General features: G+C 43.2%; 1 protein-coding gene across 5 annotated transcripts in view; it reads right to left on the bottom strand.

Annotated features, from left to right (window-relative positions):
* The window catches only part of HERC1 (HECT and RLD domain containing E3 ubiquitin protein ligase family member 1), a 3,987,333-nt gene that overhangs the window by 66,976 nt on the left and 3,892,754 nt on the right, over window positions 1–27,603 (bottom strand). For all 5 annotated transcript variants that reach the window (XM_044077739.1, XM_044077741.1, XM_044077740.1 and 2 more), the window contains exon 76: window positions 14,215–14,367. In XM_044077739.1, the coding sequence (XP_043933674.1) occupies window positions 14,215–14,367 (153 nt within the window). The remainder of the gene's footprint in view (window positions 1–14,214; window positions 14,368–27,603) is intronic.

The raw sequence follows: 27,603 nt of genomic DNA, 5'->3' as shown, positions 1-27,603 counted from the left end.
TAAGAGCCTTTCTCCCCTGTTCTGTGGGTTGGGGAAGAATGTAGGAAGGTGGATAGCCTGATTTAAGGAGACTCTGGATACCACCTTAGGCATAAATGTAGGATTTGTTCTCATGGACACTCTATCTTGATGGAAGATCAGGAAGGGTTGCACTGCCATTAATGCCTGTAGTTCAGAGACCCTTCTTGCTGAAGTTATTGCCAGCAGGAAGGCAGTCTTCCAGGATAAGTATTGTAATTCTGCTGTTGCTGCTGGTTCGAAAGGAGGAAGAGTCAGTTTTTCTAGCACAAAGTTCAAGTCCCATGCTGGCAATGGAGGTTTCCTGGGAGGTTTTACATTTTTAATTCCTCTCAGAAACTGTCTGAGCAGAGGATGCGAGAAGACAGGAGGATCCAAGCTGTATTCTGCTGAAATAGCTGATGCATGTATCTTGATGGAAGAATAGGACAGGCCTGTATGGAAGAGCTCCGCCAAGTACTCCAGGATGTTGGCAATGTTCACCAGTGTCACATCTTGCCCCTTTGCATTACTCCAGATGAGATATCTTTTCCATTTTGCTGCATAATTCTTTCTTGTTGAAGGTCTACGAGCCTCCAGGATTATGTCTTTAACCCTTTGGGATAAATTTGGGTTAATTGCTGTTATGTAATGTTCCAGGCAGTTAGCTGCAGAGTTTTTAGGTTTGGATGCAGGATGTTGTAGTTGTTCTGTGTTAGCAGTAATGGGATCAGGGGCAGTGTCCATATTTGTTCCCGGGACATGCTCCTCAGCAGTGGATACCAATGTTGTCTTGGCCAGTCTGGGGCTATCAGAATGATCCTCGGACGTTCCTCTTTGATCTTCAGAAGCACCTTGTGCATCAAAGGAAGTGGTGGGAATGCGTATGCTGTCAGGCTTTTCCATCTGAAAGATAGGGAGTCCACCTTCCAAGCAAGTGGGTGGTAAGTCCTTGTGCAGAATTTCTTCAACTGGTGATTGAATGGGGATGCAAACAAGTCTATTTGTGGTAATCCCCATTCTCTTGTGATGGTTTTGAAGATGTCCGGATGCAGCATCCATTCGTGGGCATCTGTTGTAGTTCTGCTTAATATGTCTGCTAGAATGTTTTCCTTCCCTGGTCCATAAATTGCCTGTAACTGAATGTTGTAGCTCAGAGCCACATCCCATAGGTCCAGTGCCAGCCGGCATAGAGGGTATGAGTGTGTGCCTCCCTGTTTGTTGATGTACCACATAACTGTGGTGTTGTCTGTCCTTATCATCAACTGGCCTTCTTGGAGAAAAGGTCTGAATGCCTGGATTGCCAATTTTACTGCCATCATTTCTTTTAGATTTATGTGCAGATGCAGCTGGTCTTGAGTCCATAGGCCTTGAATGCACTTGCCCAGCATGTGTGCCCCCCAACCGAGGTCTGAGGCATCTGTTGTGATGGTTTGTCTTGGTTGACTTTTGCAGAAGGGCAATCCTGTGTTTGATTGGCAGGCCTGAGCCCACCATAGGAACTCTTGCTTCAAGCATGGGATCATTGGAATTTTGGTTTCTAGGCTGTGCTTGTGCTGGGACCACAAATTCTTTAGGTACCACTGTAGCTTTCTCATATGCAGCCTGGCATGAGGGACCAGTATTATGCAGGATGCCATGAAGCCTAGAGCTTGTAGCACTTTTCTTGCAGTTAGATGGTTCTGCTTTGTTAATGCCAAGAAGTAGAGAGGAAGTTGCTCTTTCTTTTCTGCAGTTAGAAATGCCATTTGTTTTGATGTGTCCAGTTCTGCACCCAGAAAGGTTATTCTTTGGGATGGAATCAGCCTTGACTTTTTTGTATTGACTGTATATCCCAGGGCTTGCAGCAGGTAGATGACTCTTTGTAAGTCTTCTGTTAGTTTGTTTTTGTTGTCCGCTTGAATCAGGCAGTCGTCCAGGTAGGGATAGATTTGAATCCCCTGAAGTCTGCAATGAGCGATTACTGATGCCAGGCATTTCGTGAACACTCTGGGCACAGTAGATAAGCCAAAGGGCAATGCTGAGAATTGATAATGCTCTGATCCTGCAAGAAATCTGAGATATCTTCTGCAAATTGGTCTTATGGGGACATGCAGGTATGCCTCCTTGAGATCTAGAGTTACCAGCCAAGACTCCTTGCCCAGCATGGGAAGAAGCTGCTGTAGGGTCAGCATTTTGAATTTTGGAACAATGAGAAATGTGTTTAAAGCGGACAGGTCTAGAATAGGCCTCCATTTGTTTTCTTTTCTTGGTACCAGGAAGAGTCTGGAGTAAAATCCCTTTCCTTGCTCCATAGATGGTACCTTTTCCACAGCTCTCATTCTTAATAATTGAGATATTTGTTTTAGAGCTTCTGTCCTTTGAGTAGGTGGTAGGTTTGGCATTCCTCTCTTCCCTGGTAGAGTATGGAAATGGAACCTGTAACCTTGGTCTATAGTTTGCAAAATCCATTTTTCTCTTGTAATGCAGTGCCAGTTTCTTGAAAATAAGGTTAGCTTTCCGCCTAAGGGTGCTTCTAGTTGTTCCCTGGTAGGCGGTGCCACCAAGTCACTGTGATTGAGTTGCTGTAGTGGTGGTGGCTGTATCCGTGCCTCGTTGGTTGTTACCCTGCCACTGGCGACCCCTGTAGGCACCCCTGGATTGGTTTCTGCCTCTAGAGCGCCTATTCCTGCCTCTTTGTGCCTTAGAGGAGTCCGGAAAGGACCAATTCTTGGAGGGCCAGTTCCTGCTAAACCTTGGAGGTTGAACTTGTAAGAAATCTTTCACTGTTTGCACAGATTTTGCTTTCTCTTCCATCTTTTTTAGTACCTGCTGTGCAGGGGAATCAAATAAATTGACCTTGTCCATAGGTGCATCCAAAAGCTTAGATTTGACATGGTCTGGTAATGCCTGTTCTTTCAACCATGCATGCCTTCTGATAACTGTGCCAGTCATGGCTGATCTAAAGGAAGCCTCCAGTGCATCATAGCCACATTTTAAAGAATGGTTACTAACCTGCTGTATGTTATGTACCATTTCTTGAACATACTTTTTATCTAAAGATTCTTCAGAGGACAGCTTTTTAGTCAACTGGTCAAGCATAAACTCTTGATATTGAATCATATGAAATTGGCAGTTCAAAGCTCTAGCTGACAAAGTAGCAGAGGTGTAAACTTTTTTACCCCATCTCTCTAAGGACCTGGATTCCCTTTCAGAGGGGAGGGGGTTTTTAGAAGAAGTAGCTGCTACAGCTTTAGGACCCTGGGAGATAGTCTGTGGGTCTGCAAAAGGGGCCTTATATAAGTGGTGATGAGTGTCCGGGACCCTGTAGTACCTATCGGGCTTAGCAGGAGCCGGAGGTAAGGAATCAGGAGCAGTGCAAGCATCATTAAATGCATCATCAACAACAGAAAGAACTGGAGGTATAGCTAAAGGCCTATGCTGTGGCAAATGTAGAAAGGTCCTAAGCCTTTTTCTAGAGTCTGAGAAATCTTGGCCCTGCCACTGAAATTGTTCCCTCATAGCATGCAAGGTTTCCCCAAAGGAAAATTCCTCAGGAGGAGAGGCTGAAGGGATGGACTCCTCAGCATCAGAGTCTTCGTAAGGAGAATAAGAAGCCTCAGGAGGGTCTGTATGTTCTGAGTCATCAGAGGAATCATCTGTGGATACTGGCTCAGGGGCTCTGCTCTAGGCCTCTTTTCTGGAGGAGGGAGAGGCCCTGTCTGGATGAGGCTGGGCTCCACGAATTAAAGAGATGAGATCCTCAGCCAAAGAAAGCATATGGGAGCTGGTGCTGGGCCTGTGAGAGGGGGGCTTGGCAGGCACAGGTTTTGATGCTTTGGCTGCTTTAGCCCTGGCAAAGGCCTTAATAGACATAGCTGGAGGAGGCCTAGCAGCTCCACGTGCAGGGGTTGAAACATCCAGGGGAATGGTGTCTGTAAATCCTGTGAAACCGCAACAGAAGGTTGGATTTCAGAAGCCGTTTCTACCAGGTTAGAAGAGGCCTCGGTAGAAGGCATGTTATCGGCTGAAGAAAGAACCGCTTGCTCGGTTTCGGCCGAAACCGAGACACTCGTGGTTTGCTTAACTGCGGTTTCGGCCGAAACCGCGGACCGCGAGTGTCGGTCCTTTTCTTTGCGTTTTTTGGTTATTTGCGTAGTCGGAGGATCCGACGGCATAATGTAGGCAAAATCGGAGCCGAAAATCTGTTCAGCAAAGTCCGACCAGCGTCTAAGCGTCCGTCGGTTAAAAGAAGCACAGGCTAGACAAGCTGCTACGTCGTGGTCTGGGCCTAAACAATGTATGCAATAGGAGTGGAAATCTTTATGAGGTATTTGTTTCCCACAAGATAAACAGTTATTAACTTTCTCTGACATCGGCCGAGGCAAGAAAGAATCCCCAACGGGGTACTTAGCATTATAGAAGTCTTCGAAGTAGTATTCGGTAGTAGTAATCTCTGGATCTGACCGACCGGCACTTGCAAACAGCTTCTGCTTCGGGCGCCACGCAGCAAGAAAGACGGAGGAAAATGGCGTCGGCTGATGCCTTTATACCCGAATAACTGCCGCGATGACGTCGGGTGAAGTGCGACACCAGCCGAAGCCAGACCCAGACTTTGGAATCCGGCCGACCGAAGGGCTGCCTGACGACAGGACAACCCATTTGTAAAGACTGCAGATGCATCCTTGAAGGACATCTGTCGATTCCTTCACTCTAGGTGCAGAGAAAGCTAACAGTCTGCAGAAAACCAGACACTTCTAGGTGACACTCCTAAAAGCCAACAGAGTATTTGTGAGGGCCTTCCCATAGCCTTCTTTGCTCCTGTCTCTACACCAAGGTACTGGGAGAACCACCACCTGTCCTGGAAAACTGACTAGCTTTAAAAGGTGCTGGGAAGACTACTCCCCAGAACTCAGAGAATCAGGAAACCCAAAATAGGCAGAACCACCGTCTCCCACCCTAAACTCCTCTCTAAACTATCCCAACTTAACCTCTCCATCTTCACTATCCTCTGATTCTCCATCTATCTCAACAACCGACATAATTCTGTTAAATGGCAGACTTCTTACTCACCCTTCTTACTTATCCAAACTGGTGTCTCCCAAGTATCCATTCTTGGCTCCCTTCTCTTTAATATTTTCACTAACAATCTTCGCTCTGTCTGTACCTCATCTTCACTGATCTAATACACTGATGATTCTACCCTTATCACCCTCTCTGACAACCCCACTGATCTACACTCTCTCACACAGACTTCATGTAATATCACGGCACACTGGCTGACCACCAACTAATCCTTAAACCAAAGAAAAACAAACTCCTCCTTTTCTTCCCAAAATCTTCATCCCATCTTAAAACGTCTTTCAGTCCCTCTTCTCTTGACAACACCAATATCTATGCCGACTCCACTACAAAACTTCTAGGAATCACTATTGACGACCACCTGAAATTTGACCATCACATCCTACAGTCCATCAAAGACTGATCAAAAACTAGGTTTGCTGCATAGACACAAATAATTCTTACCTAACACAGCTAAGACCTCACTTGCACAAGCCTATCTTCTCTCCTGCCTACTCTACGCTTACCCTATATTCACACACATCTAAGCAAATCTCCTAACCAAACTAGAAAGTACAGTTGTGTACACCTACCCTAAATGTAGATGTTCGAGTGTCTTCACTGTTGCAGTCATAACTGTAGGGTGATCCTGCCGGCAGGCAGCCCGAGGTCGGCCAGAATCCCAAACTCTGGGTCCGGCGTCGGCTGTATCAGCAAGTACCCTGACGTCAGAACGCAGAGGTATAAAGCTGACAGCCGACGCCATCTTCTCCAGCCTTTCTTGCCCCAGATGTCAGAAGTCCCCCAAAATAACCAAAAGGTGTCCAAAAAGGAAACACAAATACACCACAAAAGAAGATAGAAGAAGCAAAAAATAAGAGGGGATAGGAGGGAGGGAAACACCGACTGCAACAGTGAAGACACTCGAACATCTACTTTTATGGTAGGTGTACACAACTGTACTATGTTCTTCGTGTTTCACTGTTGCAGTCATAACTGTAGGGTGGAATCCCAAAGCTGTGATGAGGGAGGAGGTTATGCAGAAGAAGGGGCAGCCAGAAGACCCTGCAAGACAGCAGAGGCAAAACCTGCCCTAGACTTAGAATACAAAGGGAGATTATAGTGCTTAGAAAAAGTATGCACTGAACTCCAAGTGGCAGCTTCCAAAATGTCCTTGGTAGGAACTCCTCTGAGAAAAGCTGCTGAAGTGGCAGCTGCTCTAGTCGAATGACTTCTAACAGTACCTGGAACCTGCTTCCCAAAGTGAGAGTAACAAAACCTTATCCCATGGGCAATCCATTTGGAAATAGTTTGTTTAGAAATAGCCTTGCCTAGAGAACTGGAGGCATAAGAGATAAGCAACTGATCAGATTTTCTGAAATCTTTAGTTCTGTCCAGGTAAAACCGTAGTTGTCTGTGTACGTTCAATGAATGCAAAATCCTTTCCCCTTTGTTTTGAGGATTTGGAAAGAAAGTAGGAAGGTGAATAGTCTGATTTAAAGCCACTTTAGAAATCACCTTAGGCATAAATGTAGGATTGGTCCTCAAGGCCACTCTGTCTTGGTGGAAAATAAGGTATGGTTCCACAGCCATGAGAGCTTGCAAATCTGACACCCTTCTGGCAGAAGTCAAAGCTAATAAAATAGCTGTCTTCCAAGATAAGAACTTGATATCTGAAGAAGCAGCAGGCTCAAAGGGAGGTAAAGTAAGTTTTTCCAAAACATAATTAAGATACCAAGCAGGAACAGGAGGAGTTCTAGGAGGTCTCAAATTCTTAGCCCCTCTCAAGAATTGTCTAACCAGCTGGTGAGAGAAGATGGGGGGATCAGTGTTGTAATGAGCCGAGATAGCAGAAGCATGGATTTTAATGGAAGAAAAAGAGAGGCCTTTAAGCAAAAGGTCTGAGAGGTAAAGTAAAATGGAAGAAATGTCAGGCAAAAGAGGATCAGAACCTCGATCCCGCATCCAAATGCAAAATCTTTTCCATTTAGAAGCATAAGATTTTCTAGTGCTAGGGCGCCTAGCTTCTAAGAGAACATCCAAAACTTGTTTGGGTAAAGCAGAAGGAATCAAAGGCCCTTGTAGAGCCAAGCTGCCAGGCAAAGAGTCTTGATTTGAGAGTGTAGCATCTGACCCTGATGCTGGGACAGAAGAGAAGGAAACAGAGGCAGAATCCATGGAGGTTCCAAGAACAGGTGTCTTAAAGTTGGATACCAAAACTGCCGAGGCCAATTTGGAGCTATCAAAATGATAATCTTGGGTTTGTCCTGTTTTATTTTCAGTAACACCCGAGGCAGAAGAGGAAGAGGAGGGAAGGCATATCCCGAAAGATTCCTCCAGCTGAAAGACAGGGCATCTACTTTCCAAGCTGTTTTGTGGAAGGACCTGGTGCAAAAGAGAGGTAGCTGATGATTGAGATAGGATGCAAACAGATCTATCCGAGGGCAACCCCAAACTGTCGTAATCCTGCTGAATAAGTTGGGGTCCAGCATCCATTCGTGAGGATCCAAAAGATTTCTGCTTAGGCTGTCTGCTAAGAGATTCTGTTTTCCTGGAATGAATTGAGATTGAAGATGCAGATTCAGATTTAGAGCTGTGTCCCATAAACTCATGGGTAGTCTGCAAAGAGGGTAAGAGTGAGAGCCTCCCTGCTTGTTTATATACCACATGACTGTGGTATTGTCTGTGCGAATCAGAAGATGTCCTGGCTGCAAAAGATTCTGGAAGGCCAGAAGAGCATTTTGGACTGCCAACATTTCCTTCAAGTTGATGTGCCAGGGAAGATGCTTGTTTGTCCAATAGCCCTGCTGGCAATTGTTTAGGTAATGAGCTCCCCAAGCATAATCAGAGGCGTCTGTGGTTATGATCTGAGCAGGAAGAGGAAGACGAAAGGGATTCCCTTCGTTCAAAGCACAAGCCCTGAACCACCAAAGGAACTCCTTTTGGAGGCAGGGAATCAGAGGTATCATTGTTTCCAGGCTGTGGTAATGCTGAGACCATACACTCTTTAGGTACCACTGAAGTTTTCTCATATGAAGCCTTGCATTTGGGATCAACAGGATGCAAGAAGCCATGTAGACCAATGCCTGCAGGAATTTCCTTGCAGTGAGCTGAGTTAAAGTAGCCAAGGTCATGAAAATTGATGCCAGCTGTACTTGCTTTTCTGGAGTAAGGAAGGCCCTTTGTAAGCTTGTGTTTAGAAGAGCTCCCAAAAAGATCATTTGTTGAGAGGGGATCAAATGTGACTTTTTTGTGTTCACTGAAAATCCCAGTAGTAGGAGAAGACGCTGAACAAACTGCAGATGTTGAAGTAAAAGATCCTTGCTGTCCGCCTGAATAAGGCAGTCGTCCAGATAGGGGTAAATTTGAATCCCTTGTAGTCTGCAATAAGCTAATACTGGAGCCAGACACTTGGTAAAGACTCTGGGCGCAGTAGATAAGCCAAAGGGCAGTACAGAGAATTGAAAGTGTCTCGAACCTGCCTTGAATCTGAGGTATTTTCTGCGTTCTTGTCTGATGGGAATGTGTAAATAGGCTTCCTTCAAGTCCAATGTCACCATCCAAGCATCCTGGGAGAGCATGGGAAGAAGTTGTTGCAGAGTTAGCATCTTGAATTTTGGAATCTCCAGAAAGGTATTTAATACTGAGAGGTCCAGAATAGGTCTCCATGAGTTTTGTTTCCTTGGGACCAGAAATAGTCTTGAGTAAAAACCTTTTCCCATCTCTGGAAGTGGAACAGGTTCTATGGCTCTCATGGCCAATAAAGCGTCCACTTGATTTAAGGCCTCTGACCATTGATGTTTTGGCAGATCCGGCCAACCCGAAGACCTTGGCAGAGTATGAAAGTGGAATTTGTAGCCCCTTAAAATCACGTCTAAAACCCATTTGTCCTGGGTAATATGAGACCAATTTTGGTAGAAAAGAAAGTTTTCCTCCGAGAGGGGCTTCCAGGCAAGGAGGACCTGTAGCCCAACGGAGAGAGTCATTGGGTCTGCTTCTTTTGTGATTGAGGTCTGTCTTCTCCCCTTCTAGGTGAAGAAGCAGTCCATTGTCTGGACCTGTAAGAGGCCTGAGGCTGCGCCCGACCTCTGGAGCGTCTATATCTTCCCCTTTGAGGCCTGTCAGACGTGGGAAAGGACCAATTTTTGGAGGGCCAATTTCTAGAAAATCTAGGAGGCTGAACTTGTAAAAAATCTTTAACAGTCTGCATAGATTTTGCTTTTTCTTCCATCTTTTTAATAACCTCCTCAGCCTTGGATCCAAATAAAACATCATGCTGAACAGGGGCATCTAACAGTTTAGCCTTAACCTGCTCAGGTAAATTCTGCTCACGAAGCCAAGCATGTCTCCTGATAACAGTACCAGAGGCTGCGGCCCTGCAAGAAGCTTCCAAGGCATCAAAACCACAATGTAAACTATGTTTGCTAACTTGTTCAGTTGCATGCAATACATCCTGTAATTCCTTGTCCTCTGCACATGCAGGAAAGGTAGACAGCCTTTGCTTTAAAACAGACAAAAGAAATTGCTGATACTTAAACATGTGAAACTGGCAATTTAAAGCTCTAATAGAAAGAGTAGCAGAAGTGTAAACCTTTTTGCCCCACCTGTCCAAGGCACGAGAATCCTTTTCAGAAGGAATAGGATTTTTAGATGAAGCGGCCTTAGCAGCCCTAGAACCCTGAGAAATGGTTTCAGGATCAGCAGAAGGGTTCTTGAATAAGAATTGATGGGAGTCAGGGACTCTGTAAAATCTGTCAGGCTTAGAAGGAGCAGGCGGCAAGGAATCAGGATTCAAGTTAGCTTCAGAAAAAGCATCATCCACAATATCAAGTACAGGAGGAATAGCCAAAGGTCTGTGTTGAGGGAGAAGGAGAAATTCCCTAAGTCTCTTCTTGGAAGCAGAATAATCCTGACGTTCCCAATGAAAATGCTCCCTCATCTCGTGGAAGGTTTCCCCAAAAGAGAAATCTTCAGGGGGAGAAGCAGAGGGAATAGAGTCCTCTGCATCAGAATCCTCATAAGGAGGAAAAGAATAATCCTGGTCAGAGGAAGAGACAGAAGACACAGAAGCCTGATCAGATGAATTGTAAGGAATATCCTGTCTAGGCCTTTTTTCTGGAGGAGGGTGAGAACCCCTAATCATTGTAAGAAAATCTTCAGCCATCCGTAGTAATTGCTTCTGGGACTTGGGAGCTGTATCCGAGGAAGCTTGAGAAGAAACCCTTGGTTTAACAGGAGTCTTCTACTTTGCCTTTGTCTTTGTAGAAATAGTGATATGGGAAGGCCTGAAAACCCCCTCAGAAGCCGGTACCTGCACAGCGGTTCCGGACCCATCTGAAGGAGCGACGTCCGAAGGTCCTGCAGCAGATAAAGTACTAGGCCTAGAAGGCTCCCCATGGGAGTCCGTGTCGGCCATCGGTTCCGAAGTGGCGGACGACAGGGGCTGCAAAAGCGCCTCACTGACGACTGCCGAACCTGAAGCTGGCTCCGGCTGCAAAGTATCTTGTTTGGACCTCGGAGGCCTATCCTTGTCCTTGCGTTTCTTTTGAATTCCGGTTGTCGGTAAAGTATCCGACGACATCCTATAATTGAATCGTCTACCAAAATAATTCAAGGCCCAATCGTACCTACGCTTGATAGTGCAAGAATTAAACCTGGCACAGAACCGACAGCAAGAAACGTCGTGGTCAGGGCCTAAGCAAGGTAGACAGTAAGAGTGGAAATCTTTATGAGGTATTTGTTTTCCACACGATATACAATTATTAACTTTTTCTGACATCAGAGGAGCAAGAAAAAAGTTTCCCCAACGGGGTACTTAGCTTGAGAAGAGAAGTAGAAAACTTTGGACCGACGACAATCAAAGCACGTTGTCTTGAATGCGCCAACCAACGATTTGCGAACTGCTTTCCACCGCACGGCAAGAAAGACTGGGGAAGATGGTGTCGGCTGTCAGCTTTATACCTCTGCGTTCTGACGTCAGGGTACTTGCTGATACAGCCGACGCCGGACCCAGACTTTGGGATTCTGGCCGACCTCGGGCTGCCTGCCAGCAGGATCACCCTACAGTTATGACTGCAACAGTGAAACACAAAGGACATCAAACTTATAGCCATAGCAAACCACAAACAAATAAGTCCAAATTCTAAAAGGTGGGTAGGTAGAGATAGGTGCCTCCCAAACCAAACACGAAACGCAACAAAGTCTTGAAATTAAAATTTAAAAACTTTAATAAAAGAAAATCAACATGAGTGCTTTTGTCCACCCTCTTATCCCTCTAAAACCTGCACAATCTCTACGTAGCACTAACCAAGTACTACTGAACACCCACAAGTCCAACAAAACTATTGGCAGGTTACTTTATAAATGTTCCATATCTCAAACCTGGAACAAACTCACATCTAATATATGACATATCCAGTCTTCACTCCTGTTCAAAAAGGACTGAAAAATACCTAGCCAACTCTCCCTCCTGCAACTGCCACCACCCCACCTAATCTGCCACTACTACTACAGAACTATTCCCTTCATACATTATACTTACAATCCTGTGAATCCATAGCTACACCACTGAGCACTCTTAAAAAGTGAACCTTCCTCCCAACTTTGCCCTCCTATTTAATTTATTTCCCTGGTCACCTCAACTCTTTCCTCCTCACTTCCTTCTCCCCACTCTATCTTTACTACCTCTCCCTTCCACTCCACCCACAATAACATGACACAATTGCCACTCTTTGCTATTCTCTCTCTCTTCAATTATTCTTCACTCTTCTCTGCACTCCACTTACTATTCTTCTATTTTGTTCCACCAGCTCTACCGCTATCATTTTGTTGCTGTACATGTACAAAATGCTTATTTTTAATGATTTTTATAAGGCATTGTTACTCACGTCTCTATCTTGCCCTTTTTAATGTTCCTAAACTTGCAATGTAACTTGGCATGGTTATGATATATGTGTATTATTTTTTATCATTTTTTTTAATCATGCGCTTGTGAGCTTTGTCGATAGTTTTAATGATTATTTACAAGGCATTAATAGTTATTCAGATGTCTTTTTATCTTGCCCTTTTTGTATGTTTTTAAACTTGTGATGTAACTTGGTTTTGTTAGGATATATGTATTTTATTTTTTGGGATAATTTTTATCATGTGTTTGTGGAGCTTTTCTAAGGTCTTCACTGAAAATGCCCCCCCCCCCCCAGCCCAGTGGACTAACCCAGTTAAAAAAGGACAAATAAATAAATATGACAGCCCAAAGAAGACCACCTCCAAAAGAAAAAAGGTACAGGTGAGCCACTCCCCTGCACTAGATGTGTCCCTATACAATGGTAGAATGGTCATAGAGGAAGACTTGCCCCAGAGTCAGCAGAAACTTGAAGAATATTATCTCAAACTCCATTTCCAATAAGATGGGATCTCAACATGGGGAGAACAGGCCACTCATTTCCAAATGGAACTCAGGAAACCAAGACAGCCCTGAGGGAGGAAAACGACTAAAGAGCCAAAGTTAAGTAACCACAGGAAAAGTCAGGCCTGAGAATGTGGAGACTGAATGACAAACTCCAGACTTACATACACAAGTCCAAGGTTGACATTTTGTGGAACATTCACTTTTCTTTAAGGTATGGCGATCAAGTTGGTATATACAAGTCTTGGGTGTATGAGGGACTTGGGACAATTTTAAAGAGGAACCAATGTTTGATATTCTTTCCTCTCTTGATTTTTATTAAGTGTCACGGAACATGGCAATGCAAGTCCTAACATTTCAAAAGGGAGCCGCTAAGATTCTCTTAATTTGTGAAACCTAGTCACCACCAGAAAACAAAGCAGCCTTCCAGAGGTATAGCGAGGCCAGTGTGGAGAAAATACAGTTGTGTGAGTACACTCTCCATAACAGATGATGTTCAAGTAGAAAAATCACTGCTGAAGTATCATTTTTTTATCCATGGCAAATAACTGCAGGAAGACATCCAGTCTTCTGTCCTTACTTCTAGAGCTTATGGGCATCCCCAGAGCAGACTAGGACTTCATTCCCTGCCCAGAACATCCCCTGGAGAAGGGGTTACAAGGGGAACAGCTTGCACTATGTTCAGTACTTTTCTGGTGGGAAGGTTACTAGCAAGTGTGCCCCAGGTAGGGGCAACCAATATTCAGTCTGAACAACTTTGGAGGAACTGAGGAGTTCACCCCATTAATTCAGGGAGCAAAATCAAAGACCTTGGAATCTTCTTGGAACAGCAGATGTTCCATGGCTATTACTGTCATATACAGATCACCTCCATTTGCAGCAGCAAGCAATAAAGTAGGAAGTGGGGGCAAGAGTTTAGACACACCAAACTTTTATTTTCTTAAACAACAAAAGTTTCTAGTTGCCAGTTTATGCCACTTTTCTATATTACTTACCTGCAAGATTAAGACCATCAATTATAATTGAACATCTAATGGCAAAAAATAAGTAAAATGACTAATAAGATTCAAGTTTAATGATATAAACAAGAACCATGTGAGATCAAATGTTGGGGGCTGTGAAAGCATGCAATTTACTTCACTGTTAGAACTCATAAAAAGCATTGCCTCCTGCTAATCAAAATGTTTCTAGCTAGGATTCAACAAATTCCTAGAAAACTTCTGAAGTCTTTCAGTAGAGCATAATGAAGCCCAGACATATTACTTTCCAATTCGCAGCTACCATAAGATGCGACTGCAATCACCAAATCTCAATTTTTGGAGAAACAGAGGACCGGAAAGTTTCTCCTCAGCTGGATACAACATAGGAATAAAAAAGCAAAACCACTGATCGCTGAAGAAAACTTTGCAGGCAAAAGCCTTTTTACTTGTTAGATGGATAAACCCCATTAGGTACAAGTACCTTCTTTTCAGGGCAATTTATGAGTAGTACCTGGTTAAATGATTTGCCCTGCCATGCAGAAGTCAAATGGCAACTGAGGAAATCAAACCAACAACTAAAAGATGAAGCAGACTAGAAGTTCATATCCTTATTCCTTTGTGCTAAACTCCCTTACATCTACTTTAAGAAAATACAGGCACTATGAATGACCTGAAAGGGGTTACTCTAGAAAAAATAATGCTGTTTGCGGTGCAGGTTTTGTTGATATCTGTCTGGAATATCATTCTGATAAGATTCTGCAAAAAATAAGCACAGTACTAAAAAGCACACACCTGTCTATCCATTTCATGAAGCCGGTAGTCTACTGCTCTCTCCACATACTCTTTCCGATTTGAGAAAGTCAGTGGAATGCTACTTCCTCCTGGAATTATGGGAACCATTTTTCCATCAGCACTTTGACCAACAAATGAATCGAGAGGGATCATCTAAAAAAAAAAAATGAAAGAAAAATATTGCAAAACAATATTCATATATTTAGACAAATTATTATTATTAAATAAGCTTGCTGCTTTTGATAATAGGAGTACAAACTTGTATCTGCTAACAGATGTTCACACCCCTAAATCTAAATGGCATGGCAAGAGGAGAAAAAAAAAAAAGACTGCAAACACGTTAACCAAGTTTTTTTTCTGAGTGGATATGACTAAGAATTTATCACAACACTGCATGTTTGAAAGAATAAGAATCAACAAATCATAAGTAACATATCCAACCAACATGTAAAAATGTTACAGCACAATTCTTTAGCATTTTTCATTGGTCCTCACTCAGCAATTCACTTCCTCCCTGCTCAAAGTGAGAAAGCGCATTATACCAACAACAAATGAAAACAGGGTGTGAACATTTTAACCAGAGTCAAACACGTGGCTGCCACACTCCCACATGCAGCCTGCGACACACTCACAGCTCCAAACCCACAGTCGGCCTGCCCTCCTGTTCACAGCAGAGCAACAATACACAAAAAGTACAGTTTTGTACCTACCATAAATGTAGATGTTCGAGGATCCACATTGCTGCAGTCATAACCTGTGGGTAGTCCGCTGTCCTCGGTCGGCCCGAATACCAAAGTGTTAGGCTGGCGTCGGTCATGGTCGCTCAGAGCTGACGTCAGTACACAGTAGTACTTAAGAGCATGACCGACGCCATATCCTCAGTCTTTCTTGCCCCAGATGTCAGAAGGCCTAAAAAGGAAAGGCCATAGCCAAAATAGAAAATACCCAACAACCAACATAGAGAAAATAATAATTATCCCAAAAGAAACACAGCAACCCCAAACTATAGAGGGGAAGGAGGGAGGGAAAATTGGACTGCAGCAATGTGGATCCTCGAACATCTACATTTATGGTAGGTACAAAACTGTACTATGTTCTTCGTCTCACATTGCTGCAGTCATAACCTGTGGGTAGAATCCCAAAGCAAAGGTAAAGGGAGGCTGGCAAACTAAAAGCATTAGGAGCTGCTAACATGCCCTGTAAAACTGCAGTGGCAAACCCAGCCCTAGACTTGGAATAAAGAGGGAGATGGTAATGTTTAGTAAAAGTGTGCACTGAACTCCAAGTAGCTGCCTCCAAAATATCCTTAGTAGCTACCTCCCTTAAAAAGGCAGTAGATGTGGCAGTAGCCCTAGTGGAATGAGGTCTGATCCCAGCAGGAACATCCTTTCCATGATGAGAATAACAAAAGGCAATACAATGGCCAATCCACTTAGAAATAGTTTGCTTTGAAACAGCTTTCCCTTGTGAACCCAAAGCAAAAGAAATAAATAACTGTTGAGTCTGCCTGAACTCTTTAGTTCTGCTCAAATAATAAGCGTAACTGCCTGTGAATATCCAAAGAATGCAAGACTTTTTCCCCTTTATTTTGGGGATCAGCATAAAAAGTAGGTAAATGAATAGACTGGTTTAAGGCCACATTAGAAATAACTTTAGGCATAAAAGTAGGGTTAGTATGCAAGGACACCCTATCCTTATGGAATATCAGGAAGGGTTCAACTGCCATGAGAGCCTGTAATTCAGATACCCTCCTAGCAGACGTAATGGCCAACAAAAAGCAGTCTTCCAAGACAAAATTTTCAACTCAGACGTAGCTGCAGGTTCAAAAGGAGGTAAAGTAAGCTTTTCCAACACAAAATTGAGATCCCAGGAAGGAGTAGGAGCTCTACGTGGAGGTCTTATGTTTTTTGCCCCTCTAAGAAATTGTTTAAACAAAGGGTGAGAAAATAAAGGAGGGTCACAATCATAGTGAGCAGAAATGGCTGCAGCATGAACTTTCACGGAGGAAAAAGACAAACCCTTGTCTAGTAATTCAGTAAGGTACTGTAGTGTAAAACTCAAATTAGGCACTGAGACATCAAAGCTCTTTGCTGTGCTCCAAAGAAAAATCTCCTCCATTTATCAGCATAAACTTTCCTAGTACTGGGCCGTCTGGCCTCCAAAATGACATTCAAAACCTGTTGAGGAAGCTGAGACCCCCCAGGGTCTAAAACAGAATACGCCAGGCTGTTAGATGCAGGGACTGTACCCTGACATTGAGAAAATGATTGCTTGACTGGGACAACAAGTGAGGAATCGGTGGCAAAGGCCAAGGAGGCTCCTGAACTAAACTCCTCAGCAGAGGATACCAGTGCTGGCGTGGCCAATCTGGTGCTATTAGAATCATGCAAGGCTTGTCCCGCCTGACTTTCAAGAGTACCTTGGGAAGGAGAGGCAGAGGAGGGAAAGCATAGACATGAAGGTTGTTCCAACTGAAAGATAGAGCATCCACTTTCCAAGCTTTTGGGTGAAACATCTTTGTGCAAAATTTTGGCAGTTGGAAATTTAGTGGAGAAGCGAACAGATCTATGTCTGGAGTTCCCCAAGCCACTGTCAACTGTTGGAATACATGAGGATCCAATTTCCACTCGTGGGGATCCACAATTTGTCTGCTCAACACGTCTGCTAAGGAGTTCTGTGCTCCTGGCAGAAACCGTGCTTGAAGAGTGATGTGCAAACTCAGAGCAGTCTCCCACAATATCATAGCTTGTCTGCAAAGAGGGTAAGAATGGGTACCCCCCTGCTTGTTGATGTACCACATGACTGTTGTGTTGTCTGTTTGAATCAACACCTGTCCTGGTTGAAGTAGATCCTTGAAGGCCATCAGGGCAAATTGGACTGCTAACATCTCCTTCATGTTGATATGCAAATGCTGTAGTCTGGGAGGCCACGTGTCTTGAATCCATTTCCCATTGAAGTGTGCTCCCCAAGCCAGGTCTGAGGCATCCGTCGTTAAGATCTGACTCGCCTCTGGTCGGGTCACAGAGAGTCCCTTGTTTAGGTGACATTCCTGAGCCCACCACAAGAATTCCTTCTGGATGCAAGGTATTATCTGAATGACAGTGTCCAAATCGTGGCAGTGTTGAGTCCATACACTTTTGAGATACCATTGTAGCTTCCTCATATGCAGTTTGGCATTGGGAAGTACCAAAATGCAAGATGCCATGAACCCCAAGGCTTGAAGGACTGTCCTTGCAGTCAGCCTGGACAGTACTGATAATTGCTGGAAGTATAGGTGAAGATTTCTTTGTTTGTCCGGGGTCAAAAAGGCCATCTGAGAGGCTGTATTCAGTCTCACACCCAGAAAGCACATGTCCTGAGAGGGTACTAGACTGGACTTTGTTTCGTTCACAGAATACCCTAGGCACCTTAAAACTGCCATTACATACTGTAGATGTTGAAGTAACTTGTCTTTGTCTTGAGCAAGAATCAGGCAATTGTCCAGATAAGGATAAATTTGTATTCCCCTCAGTCTTAAGAAAGCTATTACAGGAGCCAGAACCTTTGTGAACACCCTGGGCAGTAGATAAGCCAAAGGGCAATGCAGAGAACTGATAATGAGAAGTACCAGCCAAAACGCAGGAATCTCCTGCAGCTGGGCCTGATAGGAATGTGAAGATAAGCCTCTTTGAGATCCAGAGTTACCATCCAGTGATCTTTGCCTAGCAGAGGCAGAAGTTGCTGTAATGTTAACATCTTGAACTTTGGAATGTCTAGGTATGTATTGAGAATGGACAAATCCAGAATTGGCCTCCAAGTGTTTCCTTTCTTTGGCACAAGGAATAGGTGAGAATAAAACCCTAGGCCTTCTTCTGACGGAGGTACCACCTGGATTGCCCCCATCTGCAAAAGCAAAGAAATTTGTTCGTGAGCCTCCAGCCTTTGCTGAGGAGGTACATCTGGCATGCCTTTGAAAGGAGGAAAAGTGTGAAAATAAAACTTGTAGCCTTGATTTATTATGTCCAACACCCATTTGTCCTGGGTGACCAAATGCCAATTTTGTTTGAAAAGTGCCAACTTTCCTCCTAGAGGAGCTGCCAGACAGGAAGAATCTGGCAGCTGGAGATACAGGTCATTGGGTCTGTTTACGAAAAGGCTGACCCCTGCCCTCACCAGAAGATTGTGCAGGAGAACTCCAAGTCCTAGGTCTGAAAGAACCCTGAGCATGAGCCCTGCCCCTACCACGTCTAGACCTGCCCTTAGACTGAAAATCCGAAGAAGGGTAAGACCATCCTCTTGCAGGCCAATTCCTGCTAAACTTAGGGGGCTGCACTTGCAAAAATTCCTTAACCGTCTGCATAGACTTAGCTTTGTCTTCCATCTTTTTCAAAACTGACTCCACAGGAGAACCAAAAAGAACTTCAGATTGAAGAGGAGCATCCAAAATTTGAGCTTTAACATGCTCTGACAAATTTTGATCCTTAAGCCAGGCATGTCTACGAATAACTGAACCAGTAGCAGCCACCCTGGAAGATGCCTGAAGAGCATCGAAGCCACACTGCAAGGAATGCTTACCAACTTGATCTGAAGCATGAACTAAGTCCTGCAATTCCTTACACTCTATACCCTCAGATAAAGCATCTACCTTAGATTTCAACTGACCTAACAGAAAGTTCTGATATTTCAGCATATGAAACTGGCAATTTAAAGCCCTCATAGCCAGCGTGGAGGAGGTATACACTTTTTTACCCCACCTATCCAAAGCTCTAGAATCTTTATCCAGAGGAACTGGATTCTTAACTACAGAAGCCCTGACACCCTTAGGCCCTTGAATAATAGTGTTCGGGTCAGGTGTAGGACTCCTATACAAATATTTATGTGCCTCTGGAACTCTGTAATACCTGTCTGGCTTGACAGGGGCAGGGGTAAAGAATCAGGATTAAGGGAAGCTTCAGAAAAAACATCCTGAACAACATCTAAAACAGGGGGAATAGCCAAAGGTCTATGTTGTGGCAAAAACAAAAATTCCCTAAGCCTCTTACGAGAATCTGAAAAATCCTGACCTTCCCACTTGAAATGCTCCCTCATGGAGTGCAAGGTTTCAGAAAAGGAAAAATCCTCTGGAGGAGAAGCAGAAGGACAGGAATCCTCTGCATCCGAATCAGAATAGGGAGGAAAATCCTGGATATCCTCAGCTGAGGACTCAGAGTAATCTGAGGAATGCTCCAGTCCCTCTAAATCTATCTCCACCCTAGGCATCTTCTCTGGAGGGGGCATAGAACCCCTGATCAAAGTAATCAAATCCTCTGCCATTTTCAACATATGTTTTTTAGGAACAGAGCCCGAAGAACTAGGGCTGTGGCCTGTACCAGAAAGACCAGGTCTAGCCTTAGCAGGGCCTTTAGTGACAGAAGTAGAAGGCCTAACAACCTTTTGTAAGGATGGAACCACAGAAACCTGAGAAGCCCCCTCGGCCTGACCTAACTCCTGAGAGGCCAACTCCTGTAATAGTAAAGGTTCCCCTTGGGATTCAGCCGAGACCTCGGCTGGATCCACAGATTCAACCATAGATTCCATAGAACCAGCGTCCGCAACGGACGACTCATCCGGTTTAGACTTTAAAGATTTATCTTTTCGCTTTTTTGCGGTAGCGGGCGTCGAAGGATCCGACGGCATGTTGTAGTTACACCGCTTACCGAAAACAAGCCCAGCACAGTCTAATCTGCGTTTTATGGTGCGCTTATTAAATCTAGCACAAAAGCGACACCCGACTACGTCGTGCTCAGGCCCCAAGCAAGGAATACAGAGAGAGTGATAGTCCCTATGAGGTATCTGTTTCCCACAAGAAATACAATTATTAACTTTTTCTGACATCCGGATTAACGAAGGCAAGAAAAGACAAAAATATTCCCCAACGGGGTACTTAGCCCAACTTGGTCTTCGGTCTGAAACTCGAAAATTGAAAATTTCAGAACACCGAACGGCACTTGCAAACGCTGCTTCTGCTTCGGACCACGCGGCAAGAAAGACTGAGGATATGGCGTCGGTCATGCGCTTAAGTACTACTGCGTACTGACGTCAGCTCTGAGCGACCATGACCGACGCCAGCCTAACACTTTGGTATTCGGGCCGACCGAGGACAGCGGACTACCCACAGGTTATGACTGCAGCAATGTGAGACGAAGAACATCCACAATTCATCGCACTCATCCTGTCAACATTTCAAGCCATCAGTCTGAATACATGCATTCATTCACTCTGATCGCTCCACCCATAGTGTGTCTTCAGCTTTCATACATCCATTCACTCACTCACTTCGATCGCACAACTACATAATCTCTTCAGCATTCATACACTCTCTCGCTCCACTCGCACACCCACACAGTCTCTTCGCTGCTGTCCCTATCTCAAACATACCTCTCACCTGTCTGGAATTTCGAAGAAAGTCCAGATTTAAATAATACTATACTTTCACTCCCCTGCTGCTGCATTCATAAAAGTAAATGAATAGTATCATTTGTCTTGTTTTAGTATCAGAAGTACAGTACCTATATACCAATAATGTGCAGTGCATTTTTTCTGGCTCCAATATTCTGCAGCATAGTTTCTTAGCTAAACTGACCTTTCTTTATTATTATTATTTCTTTATTATCATCATTATTATTATCATCAATAATATCATTATTATTACATTACTCCCTTAATAAGTGGTCTCGATCTGATAATCACCTGGCCTGCTTACTGTATACTCTGATGAAATGAGGTCCCCTGGGGTAAATGAAGTTTGACAACCCTGATTTTAACATAGTTAGGAAGCCCACATATGCAGACACACAGACACACACACACATACTGTTCATCTTCATTTCGGTTGGCATATGCTTAGAATTCTGCTGTTCACTTCTTTGTGGAGAGCAGTTAATAACTTAAGACATTTCTGGGTATTCCAAGTTTAGTGCACCTTGAATAAACAGTGAGACAGGTGCTTTATGTCTGCCAGTGACTGTCTTATTTTTGAAGTGCAGCAGTCTCAGAGTGAGAATAGTGAAATTTGTCATTTTTTTCAAAATTTTTTTTTTGTTGTAACTGTTGAGCAGTTCAAACACATGCCCTTTGGAAATGTGCCCACTCTTGTTGCAATTTACAAGCTCCTGTGATCTGGCAAGTCAGATTCCAAGCTTTTTAATAGTGAACACATGTACCTGTAAGTGGCACCATACCTCTCAACTGTCCAAATGTTTGCCTCATATTTTTGGTCTGTTCTTCATACAATTTGTGTTTTTCTGGCAAATCACTCAGATGGTATGAGGATTGAATTCACCAAATAATGACATACATTTGAGTCTCAGACTTCAAATCCTTCAGAAAATGTATAACACAAACACTGTTACTCTAGCAACTGTCCAAATTTATAAGAGCAATATTTAAACTCTGCCCCTATCTTGGGGCCTTTGCCTTGCCCCCCCCCCCCCCCCATTCTGTCAGGCTTTGTCCAGGTTTCTTGCACTAAGAGGTTGAAAGGTATAGTAAGCGCATATTTGTTTGCATAAAAATAGACACCCCCACACAGATTACAAAGAAACGGCACAGACTGTGGAGCATCTCAGCCAACAGTTAAGACCTGAAACTTGACGCAGATGATGATGCTCCTACTCTGGAATTCAAAGCAGTATTTCTTGAATACTTCTCTTAACAGTTATACTAGATAAGAACTGGTCATGTAAAGAAAGTATGGAGCACCATTCCTTGTCATCAATCACTTACTATCAAACAGAAAAAAGAACTGATAAAGAGGACTTATAGAACAAACATCCAACAACATATGAAATATAGCAGTCTGAGAAGAGAAGCAAAGGGAAGGTCAGTGTGTTTAATAAGGAAATTAGCTTATAAAATGGTGGACAAAAACATCAGGAGGGTGGTATGTGGAATTCTACTATAAAGGCTGTTCAGCATGACCCTACCTTAACTTTTGATCTCTGTCATCTCAACTAACATTATTACTCACAGAACATGACTGAGAGACAGTAACAGCATGAGTCTTCAGCTATATTGCAGGATGAAACTTTTTTTCTTTGTCTTCCAATTGCTGTTGTATGGTACACTACAGTCCCAGCCCACCTTTGTTCAACTCTTTCCTGCAGACCAAAGTACAGTCTAAAACATAATTACAGCACGCAGAAGCACTACGGTGCTAAACGACCTCTGGGGGCTGGGGGGTTATGTACATGCAGACTTTCTGGCTGATAAGCCATGAAGACAGCACACTTGGAAGAAGCTGTCACTGTGACAAATCATGACTGAACTGCCCTTATCTTTACAATGCTACATGGGTGTACAGCTCCACAGAGGCATTAAGGTCTGGCTAATTTTTCCATAATCAGTGATAATGGTATGTAGCCTTTAAGCTGTGAATAGTTGCCCACAATATATCTAAGACTATATCAGAGCCATAGTGTGTCTGCTCTAACCAAAATATATAGCCACAAACAAAGAAGACAGAATTAACATTAAAATCCATAAAGTACTACTATATAACACAGGTTTAAAAAAGGTCAGTTCCTACCAGTTCCTAGTGCCATTGGTGTACAGGGATAATGTCCTAGTGACAGCCCAGGTGACCAAGGTTCAACTAGTAACTCATGTGCTTTTGACAGTGCAGACAGGAAAGATTTGTACCACAGTGCTGTCTGAAGAGCACAAGCCCACCAAAATATAGGAAAATGGTTCAAAGAAGAACTGCATGTGGCCACACAAGCTGATGACAGTATATTTTACTGGCATGAGGGGAACATGCATGCATATACTAAGGGGCATAAGAGACCCTTGTTGTAATGCAAATACTCTTTACCACCAAAAGTAGGGTTAGGTCATAAAAATGGGGGGGGGGGGTGTTGACAGCCTGCTGGCAACAGCACTATACACTGTTTTGGCTGCATAAATTATATACTCCCACCCCCCACATGCACACAGTGTATGTCTGATTGAGGGGAAGCAGGATTGGGTACAAAAAAATGAAAGAAATAGTATAGAAGGAAGCTGCTTCTCTCAGTTTTCACAATTCTGTTACAGTGCTAAACACAGATGCTTAACCATACAACTACAACAGGACATGTTACTAATAGTCTAGGTATTCCACTGCACTTTACAGTTCTGTCATTAGGACCTTACCTATGCAAAAGGTCAATCAAGCACACCGCCAAGATGCAGATCACAGTTAAAACAACTGTATGAATGCAGTTACCAATCACACAATTCAGCCAACATACCCTCACCTCCTGTAATTAAACCTATCAGCAGCAAAAGTCTAACACACTACATTACCCTGGAGGATGAGATAAGGTTAAGTATAACTGTTTGGAAATTTCTTACACCAACACTGCACTAGGGTACAGAATAAAGAACATAGTCCTGGAAGAAAAGAATGTTTAAAGGGAAAGGAAGGATAAGATTGACATTTTATTGACAGGAACATTTCATTCACTTATTGTTAAGGTGAGTACTTCACAAAAATGTACTACCACTGTCCCTCTTCAAAGTGATGGATAGTAACAGGTATCAAGTTACATCTTCTCAAAGTGGATGGTGGTTAAAGTCAGTCCATTTGGACAACTGCCATAAGGAAACCACCTCTGGCTCCGGAAACTACATCACACATGTCGTACTTGGCAAAAATATGAACAAAGAACCAACCTACAATCCTTGCAAATTCCAACAGACCTGACTTCTGAAAAATGAGGCACATACTGTACTGTACTGCTGATGCCCTAGTGGAAAGTGCCTTAATGACTCCATTAAGAGACTTACCTCTGTAGTCATAACAAAACTCAGTGCAAACAGCTATCAAGTTAGAGGTGTTCTGTTTTCTCACAGGTACACCTAAACTGTTAAGTGCAAAACAAAATATGACTGGACTTATGGAAGTTTTTAGTTCTGGAAATATAAAGAAAAAAAATCTGCCTTCTAAAATCTGTCGTAGATAGGATTCATTCTCATGAATTATTGGGGCGAGGGTAAAAGAAGCAGAGCTATATCTTTTGATTCATAGCAATACGATGGACAAGTAGACAAAACAACCTTGCCTTTATGTAATATGGCAGAAGGTTCAAAACTCTTAAGAACTTGAAGCTCAGATGCTTTTTGCTGCTATAAATTATTGAAGAAACTTTAAAGCTGCTAAACAGAAGATCTGGGAGACTGACGAGATTTGAGGCCCAAGCAGACAACTTTTTTAGGAGAGATAAAATTTGATATTTGTTGAGAAACATGACCACAGGCTTACTAGTTGACAATTATGACAAAGACAAGCAGACGAGAAAATTTGTCTTAAAAGAAGAATACATTAAAACCTTAAAAGACATAAAGCACACAAACATGACTTAAGATCTGCAGAAGATGGGTATGTAGAGGTAAACAGGATCTGCAAAAGCTAAACATGTAATTGTGTACAGTTAAGGTTCTATCATTCCATTTTAGTAACTACACTTCTTGAAAGACCAATAACTTTTGAGAATACAGTATTTTATCAAAACTTAATACTCGCAACATCCTTTCAAAGAAGTGAGATGAACAGACTATGTATTGACACCTGCAGAATTTTGCCTTGATTTCATGGAAGAAGATGAAGGAAACGAGTTATTTCATTTGACGAGAAAACTCTGGCAATCCAAGTCACAACAAAACCATTAGATTTCATCAAAATCTTTTTCTGAACAAAAAGAAACAGTGAATAACATGTAAAGCAGAGTCTTTCTCCAAAACATTAATATTTCATACATGGTTCAAAACCTCAGTAACCACTGTTTACAGATGCAAAAAGCTCTCTCTCTCACCCAGTTGGAGAACTTCGACCACTTAGCAGAAAATGGTTAAGGAATGAAAAGCTATCAGGCAACAATATGAACTCGGAGACCTCTGGCAGAATCAAGGGGACTTAAAGGAGAAGCCAGGCCCGAAGACATAACTGTCTATGACCACAAGCAAGTGGGACTCCTCAAATTTATACTGAAATGCATTTGTGCACTGCCAAGGACCTGTGAACCAGAAATCAGAACCTTCTAAATTATGAAGGGGAAAAAATTATGACATTTGATTTTTCTTCTTTGAATCCTCAATCAAACAAGGAAATCAGGTACAGAGGTGCAAAGAACAAGAAAGTGAAAAACAATTCACTGCCAATGCTCACTTACACTACTTCTCCAAGTAGTAGTAGGGAAGAACTGCAGGTTCCATTATGGTGACTGCATTGATCACTATGGCGCACCCCTCAAGATAATCTTCACCACAAAGCTCTCCTTTAACTTCAGCTCCAGGAGAGGAATGGAGCTGCAGATCAAAAAGACGAGTCTGACAGTCCATTTAACTAGCTTGGGATGTGAATAGCTGTGACTCTGATGTCACAGCTGATGCTCACAACAAGGTCGACATAACATCTCTGCGCATGGAGTATGACTGCATGTTACCCTGTCTATTCACATACTGCACCACAACCTGGCTAACTGTAACAGGAAGGGCTTGTGCTTCCGATTCCCTACCGGAGCCTGGTGGGCAAGAACAACTGCTCTTGCTGTCAGCTCAAACAGGTTTTATTCAGCCTCTTTTCCTTGGGAGGAGGGGTTTCATATGCTTTGTCCAGAAAATAACTCTCCTGTGTAAGCACACTATAAAGAAAACTCTCCTGTCCACCTGTCTGAAGCCCAGACTGTTCGTCTTCCAGCAAAATGGCAAAAAGTACAGTCGTGTACACTTACCATAAATGTAGATGTTCGAGTGTATTCACTGTTGCAGTCATTACATTTGGGTAATCTGCTGGCAGGTTGCCCTCAGTCGGCCTGAATTCCAAAGTCTTGGGTCCTGCGTCAGTTGCTGTCTTCTCTTCCATGACGTCAGGTCGTCAGGGGTATAAAACATGCAGCCAATGCCATTTTCTTTCGTTTTTCTTGTCCCCGATGTCAGGTGCCCCCAAAAAGGTAGAAAATTATATATATATATATATATATATATATATATATATATATATATATATATATATACACACACACACACACATGCATCAATATAAACTTTACCTTCACCTACAAGCAAATACACTACATAGGTTGTAGAAGATAGAGAAGGAAAGATAAACTTCAGAATGACAGGGGGATGGCGGGAGGGTAACCTGGACTGCAACAGTGAATACAGTCGAACATCTACATTTATGGTAAGTGTACACAACTGTACTATGTTCTTCGTGTTTCACTGTTGCAGTCATTACATTTGGATAGAATCCCAAAGCTGTGGTTGGGTGGCTGGAGCTAAACAGCCATTAGGTGTGGCTATAAGGCCCTGCAGCACTGCAGTGGCACAGTCTGCCCTGGACTTAGAATAGAGAGGCAAATGCTAATGCTTTGTAAAGGTGTGAACAGAACTCCAAGTAGCAGCCTCTAAAATGTCTTTGGTTGGTGGTACTCTGAGAAAGGCTGCTGAAGTAGCTGCAGCTCTGGTGGAATGAGACCTAATGCCCTTGGGCACAGGTTTACCATGATGTAAGTAGCAGAAACAGATGCAGTGGCTTATCCACTTTGAAATTGTCTGCTTTGAAATAGCCTTTCCTTCTGATCCTGCAGCATATGACACTAGTAATTTCTCAGTTTTTCTTAGAGCTTTTGTCCTGCTCAAGTAGAATCTTAGCTGTCTGTGTACGTCCAAGGAATGCAGAATTCTCTCCCCCTTGTTCTGCGGATTTGGATAAAAAGTTGGCAGATGAATTGTTTGGTTAAGAGCCACATTGGAAACCACCTTAGGTATAAAAGTAGGATTTGTCCTCAGAGACACCCTGTCTGGGTAAAATATGATAAAAGGCTTTACAGCCATGAGGGCCTGTAGCTCTGAAACTCTTTTTGCTGAAGTAATTGCTAGTAGCAGAGCTGTTTTCCATGATAAGAACTTTAGATCAGCGGTAGCAGCTGGTTCAAATGGAGGCAGGGTGAGCTTTTCCAACACATAATTGAGGTCCCATGCAGGTAATGGTGATCTACTAGGAGGCCTTATATTTTTGGTTCCTCTAAGATACTGCTTTAGCAAAGGATGAGAAAAGATTGGTGGCTCTGTATTGTAATAAGCCGAAATGGCAGAGGCATGGATTTTGATTGATGAGAAAGACAGGCCTTTGTCAAGCATCTCAGTTAAGTATTGTAATATCGGAGGCATATTTGCTTCTACTGTATCAGTTCCTTGTGCTCGATTCCAAGCACAGAATCACTTCCATTTGTCGGCATACGATTTTCTAGTACTAGGCCTCCTGGCTTCCAAAATTACATCCATCACAGCTTTACTAAGAGGTGTTGTTTGTATGACTACATGATTAGCCATGCTGCCAGGTTCAGAGTCTGTAGTTGACTGTGTAGGATCTGACTGTTTTGCTGGGGC

This window comes from Protopterus annectens, chromosome 7.part0, assembly GCF_019279795.1.
Source record: "Protopterus annectens isolate FY-2018-M chromosome 7.part0, PAN1.0, whole genome shotgun sequence".
NCBI lineage: Eukaryota > Metazoa > Chordata > Ceratodontiformes > Protopteridae > Protopterus > Protopterus annectens.
Note: the sequence above shows the minus strand (reverse complement) of the source record. Positions and strands in the feature narration are given on the sequence as shown.